Below are 11,184 nucleotides of genomic sequence, written 5' to 3' on the forward strand. Positions count from 1 at the left end.
TTCTCTTTCTCTCTCTCTCTTTGACACATGAGAAAACAAAATAAAGAAGTTTGAGCATCTTCTTCTTAGGGCCATCACCAAGACCACAGGGTCTTTGATTGGTGTTTGACAAGGTTGTGTCATTCTTTTTTCTCTCTCTCTTTTTTTTTCGGGGTCCCAAACGGTAGGCTTGTGGCCCTAGGCAGGGACTGAAGTGGCCGTTAGAGACATCTCTGGTTTCAATTGAGGAGAGGAAATTTAGAAAAAGTTGTGCAATGGCACAAAAGTTTTGAAAGCCGGTGAGACAGAATAGCAAGCCGAGGGCTGAGGGCTTGTAAACTGGGGAAAGACGCCTCCATGTTACATTCATACAGGATGGAGGGGTATCTTACCTCACATGTAAGTACAATATGTGTCTTTTGGATCTATGTGCTCGTCTTCATGCTTCCCTAACATTTCTCATCTGAGGGACATAACACTTTTAAGTTACAATGTTGTGTTAAGATGCTAAATGAACTGTAAACATATATTGTATGTGCTGCACTAGACACTGCCATTAGATTGATTCTATAACTATGGTGATACGGTCATAATCAGGAGGTACAGCTACCATAATACTTTGAATGCATTATGCTAATTGCTATGTTGTTATAACTGTTGCACAATTGTTAGTTGCAACATGACAAAAGTTACCCCCTTTTGGAAAGAAAATTGTTGTATAATTTGGTTGTTTAATGGGCTTTTATTATTTGCCAATGCTTTTATTAATATCATGTTACAATGTATACCTAAAGAATCGAAAGAATCAAAAGAATCTACATGTTTACATGACCTAATGTCTCTTTTAATGAATGTCTGAAATAAAAAAAAATATATATATAAATAACTGAGATTATATTTGTGACATTAAATTTATTTTCTAATTCCTTTAATACTAATTTCATCAAGAGCAACCTTTTGGTTTTGTTAGAGTCATGTAGACATGACTATATATGTCTCAAAATTCAGTTAAATTGGCAAATACATTCAATATAACACCACAGAAAATAAATAAACTAAATTAAGTTAAGTGGGGGCATTAGTAGTAATTTTGAGATCCTATATTAATAAAAAGAGACCTATAAAATGTCTCTCCCTAAAAACTAGAAAATATACAATAATATTTGTATTTGTATTGTACGTGTGTTCAATTTTTCATTTTAATTTATACAAAATGTGTATGGTATGTTATTCTTTTCCAGCAAGCAGCTGAAGAAATGATCTATGACCCTGACATCTACCGACCGCCGATAGAGTACTACCCATACATCAACATAGATGAAGGCCAAACAGGTGAGCCTGTGCATTTGCTTCCCTTGTATGAAGTGTATAAAGTGTTAACTTTCATATTATAAGAGGAACACACAGCTTTCTGATGTCGGTGAGCTAGTGTTGTTGAGGTGACCACTTCTGCTTATATCCCCTAACAATTACTGTGATTAATGAAACTGACAGGAGAAATTCCTTCCTTTCGTTTTGATTCTCTATACTTCTGTCCTCTGGCCCTCTTCTGTAACAATCAGACATGGCTGGTTGGGTTGAGAGGCCAAGACCACAAATGTTTTGTCCGGCGAGAATTAGTTGGCATTTTTTGAGTGTGTGTATGTGTATGTGTATGTGTATGTGTGTGTGTGTGTGTGTGTGTGTGTGTGTGTGTGTGTGTGTGTGTGTGTAGAGTAGATACGATTTTCCACTCAGGCAGGTGTATAGGCCTACAGCGTAGCGTGAACGTGGCGCCCGTTCGTTAGGAAGGCGGGCGGGTGGAACCGAGCGAACGGTTCGACAGAGAGCAGGAAACAGATGCCCCTTTGACACAAGCCCCAGAACTACAGGCGTAGAACGGTCGGCCGTCCCCTGGGGTCTCAGACACCTTCTCCCTGCTCTTCACTGTGTGTGTGTGTGTGTGTATGTGTATGTGTGTGTGTGTGTGTGTGTGTGTGTGTGTGTGTGTTTGTGTGTGTCACCCTCCTCAAACACATGATAGTTTTAACACAGGAAACGTTGGTAGAAACTCTCCAGTGCAGAGTAAGACTTATGTTTAGCCAATTTAGTTTAGCAAACATGATAGCCATTAATACATGACTAATATGTGTCTCTATTACTGCTGAATAAGTTCTATATTAAGTGCAATTACACATTTATTAAGTCTTTATCCAATAATAATTTATTAATTTATTCTTTGTAATAAGCAACTCTAAGGTTATTAATATATAGCATGGATCAAATGGCCTTTATGGCCTTTTACATTGTCTATATATATTCTGTCACTATAAGGCACATTTTTAAGTGTATTATGAGTCTATAAACTCTATTTTCAGCCAAACTATACCAGTAACCAGACCAAGATTAAGGATTTACCAAGAAAAATTGACCTCATAAGAATAAAAAAAATGGTTCATTAAAGGCCTGATAAAGAACAATGATGCTTAATAGGCTACCACATCGAGCAATAATATATACAAATATTAGTAATAAATTAATGGTTAACTAAACTAATTAATAAACTAAACTAGAATTCAAATGAAAGGAGGCCAAAGAGCGAACACGATGATAAAAAAGTTTTTCATTAGGTTCATAAAGAATAGCTATTATTTTATATATATATTTTGTTTACATACATATTTGTTTTCTTAGTGTGTCAGATCACTCCATGAGTGTGTGCAATATGCACAACATTATACTTCACAAAATAATAACCATGGTCCATGTTGTTCTCATGCATGCATCCCATGCTGTTCCACTTTAGGCGTGGCAATTTACATAAATAAAAAGGACTTATGATACTTCCTGCACACACAGTTGATGGCGTTTCTGCTAAACTAATGTCATGGAGATGTGGTGGTAGCAGAGGAGACATGAGAGCCGATCACAACCTGTAGAGAAGCTCTCAGAGAAGGCCATTACACATTTCCTTGTCGCATGCTTGCATGGCATGCTTCAACTGTTTGTAACAGCTTCTCTTCATGCAATTAGGTGAGAAAAGGTACTGGGCGAGAGCATAGAGGGCCCTGTCTCTTACACCCAGCAGAAAGAGCTACGCAACGCATCTTACGCTCAATAAAGTGCCACGCAACCAGGGATGGATTACTGCACGGGCCTACCGGGCCCAGGGGCCCAAGGGGTCAGGGGGCCCTGAAGCCCAAGCCTTTGCATGGAATCATTGCCTCAATATCAACAAATCAGGATGTAGGCTATGAATCTGATTGAATTTAGTATTGGCCATCCACAAAATGCACCGGAATACAGGAAATCACATCAAACAAATTAAAACATTTCTGGGCGAGGACCCCCAACCCCCCCCCCTCCCACATATACGACAATAAGTGGGGGGCCCTTAATACATCTGGGCCCAAAAGTTCATAATCCGCCCATGCACGCAACGCATCTTATGCTCAATAAAGGGAGGAATTTTCCGCCATTCGCTCCACTTTCATTTAACCTTGCGCACAGGGGTGTGGCAATTAACGACAAAAGGTGTGGTCTGGCGCATGATCCGAAAATCGCTATCTTACACCCTCTAAAAATTATTTTACACCACTGACCAAGAAAAACCTGGTATATAGTGAAAGCACTGTTGAAGATGCACGGTCACGAGATGTGAGCAGCCCTTAGCAACCAGTCCCAAACAACTCCCCTGCAGGATAAATATCCTTAGAATTTGTATTCAGTCATTCAAACATTATTGGGGTAAGTATTGTTTTTTTCAGGCTATGTTTTCGATAGTAAGCCCTTGCCAGTCAATAGTGAAAGTAAATAACTGTGTAGAACTGTTTTGTTGACTATGAGTCCACGGTGAAGTTAATGTCACTTTGCCTATGAGTTCAAATAATAGGTGATTGCAGATGCATGTAGGCTATACTCTGCTAGTCACAAACAGATGTCTCGTATGCAAACAGAAATGCTCCGCTATCTGTCAAATACCTATGCGCTGTTTGAAGTTGAATGTCATTCTCATTGGTTTAAAAGATGTTACGCCCAAAACATACCCATGCCTGATAAAGAAACAAACGAACAACCCCTTCGAACAATGCACCCGACGTCTGATCACAAAATCACGCAAAATGTGGACTGAACACGCCCTTAAGCTTTGCACCTCTGACCACTTGTCTCTGATCACCAAGACCGGGCCCAGAGAGAGTAAGGATCAGGCAGTCACATGACATCATATCCCTGATGACAAATACCAATGAGTACATTGCTAAACTGATTGTACACCTGGGTGTGAAAGATTGATGCAAAAGTATGCATTTATTTAGCCCCAGCTAATAAATAAGACAAGTATATATAAGGGAATATTAGGGAGTATTTACTCAATATGGGAATGGACACAAACTCTATTTTGTCCCAAAATGAATGAGTTCCTCAATAATCAGGGAATATTAAGATAAATACAGTACAGGTTGTAATTGTGTTGACATTGTAAGTACTCTGAGTTTATTACTGAGTCTTCAGTTCTGAACAGTGTGGCTTTCCTTGACCCTGTTTGAGATCACACTGACAGGGACTGGTCTCTGAAAGACGTATTTGAGGTGACTGGACCCAACAGGAATGAGGAAGGCGTTTCTGAGATTCTGAGTCAGACGGGAGATGATGCTACACATACGTAGGTGCACATCAGTCACTAATAAGACTAATAAGGCAGTCGTTGTGACAACATTTGGATTTGGAGCGTGAGAGGACCATGGCAATTGCAGTCTATCGCAGTCCCCGTCACAGTGTGGAGGAAGTTAATGAATGTCATCTAACGTGAAGGCCTTACAAAATAGTTTCTGTCAAACATCGTCATAAAATATTTCTCACAAATAAACTCCATTTTTACAATTTAGAATCTCATTACAATCTCATTCTCAGTATTAATTAAGAACTTTCCTGGATGAGAGATGAGACTCACAGTGGCCGTGCAAGCAACAATCTGCTCACACGATTTCATCATGCGCTGAACAGGAAAACCATGTGTTTTGTCACATTAACAGAATACCACAGGAAACAACACTTGTTTATATTAGGCTTTAAAGACACAAAGTGAAAACCTCCCAAGCATTTACTAAAATGCTCAGACATATAGCCCTAGGAACTAAAGTCGTGGCATGTGCGTCTAGTATGGCACTGGACGCTGCATGTGAGACTGTGGAAATTAGGCGTCAGCCAGAACTGGACGTCAGCCTGTTCGGTTTGCAAGACTGGGCGGTATCACTCTCAGGTAGGCCTCAGATCTGGCTTCTACTGAATATCCGGTGTCACTTACAGTCTGGGCGATGTCCAGGCAAATGGCAGGGGAACACGAGTCCCTCTTGTTCTACTTCTCACCTCTCTCTCTCTTTCTCTCTCTCTTCCTCTCTCTCCATGTCTCATTCTCTCTCTCATTCTCTCTGGCCTTATTTCCACGTTCTCTCTCGGCTAGACCACGTCTGGGACTACCCGCACCACGCCCATGGCAGTGACTTTGAGAACATTCCAGATACTCACTTCACAGAACTGCAGAGTGTGCAGCCCGTGCACATCCCGAGTCTGCACCCGCGCTTCGAGCCCGAGCCCAGCCATCCTCTGGACCCCAGCCTGGTGGGGCACCCACACCACCTGGCCCTCTCTCCTCAGGTAAGCTCCAGGCAAACATGCCTTATATTCTTCAGTCTCCCAAGATCTCGATCCATGGTCAGCAGGAATTCTTTGTCATGATTGTCATTTAATGGGAAAGGCAAAGGAGGGGATTTAAGGCAGTGTCTGTACAGGATGTACGATATAGATAGATACTTTATTGATCCCCAGGGGAAATTCAAGATATACATGCTCATATGCATGGATGTGTGTGTGCGCGCATGTGTGTGTGTGACAGAGAGTGCGTGCATGTGCGAATACAGACTTGTATCGGTGCGTGTGTGTGTGTGTTTGTGTGGCTGTCTGGAGAGGTTGTTGCTCAACAACGCCTTTTCCTGTAAGGATTCTACTGTTACCATGATACCAGTCTGCCGACTCACCAACTGCCACACAAGATAGACAACCCTCTTTTCACACACATAGACAACCCTCTTTTCACACACACACACACACACACACACACACACACACACACACACACACACACACACACACACACACACACAGAGCTTCTCTCAACATAAAAGACAGACACAGCTTTTTCACACACACACATAAATAGATGGATAAAATCTAGGATAGCCTAAACTAACCCAAATATATTTTCACAGACAAGAGCACAATCCATTCCATGCACTGAAATCATAATGCAGAAAAGCTTGTACTCCTGAACAATCATAGTCATGCCAGTGTTATTTCTTCAATCCCCAGAATATCGCCCTCCAACTTGGCAACTGTGAACCTGTAAAGCAGCAGCTACTGATAGGTGCACTCAGGTCTTAGGATCACTTTTTGATAAGCACCCGTGTGGTGAGAAAATGTAAAAATAAATGGCAGCAATGTGTGTGTGTATTTTCAGAGGGTGCTGCTGTTCTGTGGTCACGCTGCTGCAGCCACACACACAGGCGGCGTCACAAAGTGTGTGTGTGTGTGTGTTGACTGTATGTGTATGACTGTGCCTTGGTTTCTTGCAAGACAAAAGGCTTTGCAATCCACTTTACGTATGTAGAAGACACAATTTAACGAAACCCACACAGTTGACTACAGTAGACTCACACAGTTGACTATAGAGTACATTTTTTGTTTCTAATGACGTGTGCTTCCTGTGTTGTTCTCACCACTGTGGCTTTGTCCGTGCCTTGTTCAACCAGTTGAGTTTCAGGACCACTAGACATTGAAGTGAAATGTTGCATAAATGCATCTACTTCTTCACTATACTTCTTTTGGACTGAACAATGTTAATGAGGCTTTGGATCACAGAGCTGCTTGGGCCTCTTACCACAGTGACACTTGCACAGTAGGAGGGGCAGCCAGACATGTCAGTGTGTTCACTGGAACATGCCCTGTGTCCAGCAGTTAGAAGCTGATGCCCTTTTCTAATTTACATTTCTGATTTTCTGTAAATTGGCTTCAGTTTGTTTGAAAGAAAATTTAAGTAATGTGTAAGTCAACTTACACATGCAAAACACCACTGAACTGTGTTTTTGAGTCATGATGATATTACAATTTTGTCTAATAAGGAAAAATATTTTGTTTTATATTGTTTTTTTTTATGTTACTGGGCTTTGTGAACCACATTGCAAATTCACAAGTTGCCATAAATGGGCATGCTGTAAATGTCAGTTAGCCTGTTTTCACACTGACCCTTGTGGGGTATTTTCAAACTGTTGTCAAACGGAGCACTCATTTTATGCAGTTTCAACACTACTGTTTCTGACTGAGGACTGAGTCAACTGTTCTTCAACTGACATAGTTGATGGGCTATTTCTATTTACCGGTACACATTGAAAAGGAGTTTTTTGATTAAACCGTCTAATAATTCATATAAAACTTGATTTCCGGGTCAATGTCACGACTAGAATAAAGATCAATACGTCAAATATTCCTCTGAACATGTATCAAAACATAATTGGCAGCTTGCATGGTGGTTTAGCCCGGTTGGTGACACAGATGCAATTTAGTTGTCATAGAAGTACCACGCATGTCCTGTCCTCAAACCCTTATCAGTTGTAGACCACCTCTAAAATGTATTCTTTAGAATTTCCACCTATCTGAAACTAAAATAAATATTTATGATATAATCACACCTTATAAGCTGATAAAGTTTGTCCTTGTCGATAGGGACCGGTTTAATCTTCCCACAGTTGCTGATAAAGTGCTTTCTTAGTCTTTCTTTCTGTTCTGCATTTTCAAATAGCCCTGTGGTTCAAGACATAAGAGGATATCTTTGCTCTCCAGCCGTTTTTCTTCCAAAAAAAAATAAATAAAAAAAGAGTTAAATAAAGTCACAACCATAGTGTTATGCCCCAGAAACTGTGGTTGGGCGGGAGAGTGCTCTGTAATTTTAACAGAAATGGTGCTCTGCTCGGCCATAGTTTATTCACGCCTGCCTATTAAGTTCCCCTTTTGATTTTTCGTTATCAGCCTTGGTTAGCTGTGTCGTCTGGAGTTGAATATATTTTTGGAAGACATTTTAACATGCAACAGTTTCAACAATAACAATAAATTGTCATGATCTGGCACTGCCATCCATTCCCTCCACACATGAGAAGCCCCTGCAGGTCCTTGATACACATGATAATCCAGACTTTTCAATTGTTGTTCCCCATCGGTAGTGGCCTATAAGTGTTAGAGGGACGCCACAACTCTATCTTCAAGAAGCTCTTCAATATGAAAACATTCAATGCTAGAGGTCCATTAATAGGCTGCTGTACCTTTCATGAAATATGGACTGGTGTTAAAGACAAACAGAGTACTAATACTCTTTTTTTAAACAGTGTTGCTGTGCATCACCACCTCTCTCGGAAAAAGACTGTCCACATTTTTAACTTGTTTAAATGGAGTAAAGACATGCCTGTCATCTTGGAAAAAACCAAACCAGCATTTACAGCTCTGTCGCCTTCCCCTCCCCTCAGGTGCAGTATTTCCGACCTCAACTCTGCTATCCCCAGACATCGCCAATCCAGCGCATCTCCGACGACGATGACCCCGGAAGCCGCAGTCCTCCACTGGAAGTGTCTGATGAGGAGGGCCTGAGAGAGCACATCAGCTCCACTACTGGTGGAGAGCCAGGTGAGACAGACAAACAGACAGACAGACAGACAGACACACACACACACACACACACAGTGGGAAAATCTATCAAATAAACAAAATGTTTATGGTTCTCAGGATCTAGGAAAAATCAATTACCTTAATAATGAAAAAGTCAATTTTGCCCAATATGTGGCCCTAAAATAGGCCAAAGTAGACTAGAATTACACCAAATATGTGATCGGATCCCATAGTAATTGTGCAAAATTTTTATTCTGTGTGCCAGGCAACAAGAAGAAGATCCGTCTATATCAGTTTCTCCTAGACCTCTTGCGAAACGGGGACATGAAGGAGAGCATCTGGTGGGTGGATCGGGACAAGGGCACATTCCAGTTCTCCTCCAAACACAAGGAGGCGCTAGCGAACCGCTGGGGCATTCAGAAGGGCAACCGCAAGAAGATGACCTACCAGAAGATGGCAAGGGCACTGCGCAACTATGGCAAGACGGGCGAGGTCAAAAAGATCAAGAAGAAGCTGACATACCAGTTTAGTGGAGAAGTGCTGGGGAAGGGCCACCTCGGAATTGAAAGGAAGATGTACTTGTAGAGTGAGAGAGAGAGTGAGAGAGACAAAGAGAGATAATGAGAGGAAGTGTGATAGACATTACTGAGCACCAGATTCACTATTCAGGCTACATTGCTAAATGCTCATCCTTCATTCAGCTAGCATTCTACATACATAATGATGTCATAGGATTCTGTTCACAGCATAAGAACCTAGACGTTATGTGTGTGCTCTATGTTAGCATCAGTGAACAAGGTCATATACTCTGTTAATCCAGTCTGTCATCTCTAAGATGACTAGGTTGACTATGAAAAGGAGGACACTTGTGTCTAAAAGTGAGTAAAAATGGGCCAAAATTACCAACAGTTTTGCTTATATGTCTGTGCTGACAGTAAAAATGTCAACATTACTTTTTTACACATCATTAACAACATCAAACAGTGTGATACTTAATGTAAGATGTTTTCATTTTCATGTAGTTTATAGCTATTTTGTAGCAATATGTCATTGCCAATCTGTCATTTCACACTGAGCATGTCCCCCCTTGAAAGGAGACACTATGGAGAACAACTATGTGTGTCTGTGGTATCCTCAACTGCTTGTGTGCTCGTCTGCAACCCAGTAGACCAGTGGTCTTGGTTCACCAATGCATTCGGAATGCGAAGACAGTGTAGCCTCTGTGAGACCACAGAGAACATGATCCTCATAAGCCTTGTTTGCAGTGGGGTAATTGTATCATTGTTACATGTACTTATGAGCATTGTTTGCTGTGGAGCACTTGTGTCACTGCTACTTACAAGCATAGACCTCTGAAGTTCGCCTACAAAAAGGCCCCAAAGTTGCCATCTTTTCCCATATAAAGACACTCGGACCTCCTTATATGGGCGAAGATGGTACCCGGATCCCCTCATATGGGCAAAGATTGCAGCTTTGGGGCTTTTCTGTAGGCAAACTTCCGATGTCTATTGTTACTGTGTGCATTGGTTGGGGATTTGTCAAAAAGACAGACAAATGTCCAAAAAGGTGGAGACTCTACCTAGGTCTGGACAGGGCTCGGAAGCTGGACAGTCTGGGCAAAATCCAGATGAATGATTACCGTAGCAAGATGATTTTTTTTTTTACGCTTCTGGTGAGCACCCAATACTTTCGCGTTGGTGGTTATAGTTTTGTGACAATGCAGAGTACAATGGAAAAAAAATATTTAAAAAAACATCAGTTAAAAGCAGAAGTGAAAACCAATGACACAGCCTCATGCTGCACGGCAAACAAAGTTTGACCACAACAAGCTTGGCTTGATCACTCCAACACCAGAGCACTTGGTGGAATCTTTACAAGTTGCCTAAACTTCAGCGTTATACTGGAGCTCTGGTGGAAGAAATGAAGTTGCTACAAATGTATATTACTGGGGGACACACAAACATGTAGCATAATCATAATAGATTGTCTAAGATTACCTTTTTCTGTTCTCTTGTGCCTGCTCCAGAGCATTTAAGCTTTGGGCTCTGTAAAGTGTATCAACTGTAATTGTTAATGTAAGTATATAAATCAATAAAAAATAAACAGTACTGAACTGAATTGAATTGCAACATCTGCACACGCACACACAGGTTCAAGATTGATGATGTGGGGAATAGTACAGTATACTTGATATGTATCAGCTGTACTGATTGCTGTAAAGAATCTACTTCTGTGTTAAAGGTGCAGACAGCAATTTTGCAAGAAGTCACATTTGTTTGTTTATGTTTATATTTAAATTAAGAGGCTTTTGTCAAAAACAATGTACATTATATTTTAACCAAGAACAAAACACGAAACAGTTTAATTTTTTGTTTGGAGGACAGGCTGCCCCCACTTGTTTTTGGAGTCTGGGCTGCCTACAGAGACCGAGAATGAGCAGCTAGCAGATTGTGAGGAGATGATTGATGAATGTGACAAAAAATATTATGGGCTTCAAATTGTATACTATCGCAGACT

General features: G+C 41.0%; 1 protein-coding gene across 1 annotated transcript; it reads left to right on the forward strand.

Moving 5' to 3' along the window:
- On the forward strand, nucleotides 1–10,775 carry spi1b (Spi-1 proto-oncogene b). Its single transcript, XM_048262299.1, has 5 exons — nucleotides 1–378; nucleotides 1,221–1,311; nucleotides 5,420–5,613; nucleotides 8,529–8,685; nucleotides 8,933–10,775. Exons 1-5 carry the CDS (start codon nucleotides 337–339, stop codon nucleotides 9,250–9,252), a joined length of 804 nt encoding a protein of 267 aa, XP_048118256.1. The 5' UTR covers nucleotides 1–336; the 3' UTR covers nucleotides 9,253–10,775.
- Nucleotides 10,776–11,184: the final 409 nt, after the last annotated feature.

This window comes from Alosa alosa, chromosome 14 (assembly GCF_017589495.1).
Source record: "Alosa alosa isolate M-15738 ecotype Scorff River chromosome 14, AALO_Geno_1.1, whole genome shotgun sequence".
NCBI classification, from domain to species: Eukaryota; Metazoa; Chordata; class Actinopteri; order Clupeiformes; family Clupeidae; genus Alosa; species Alosa alosa.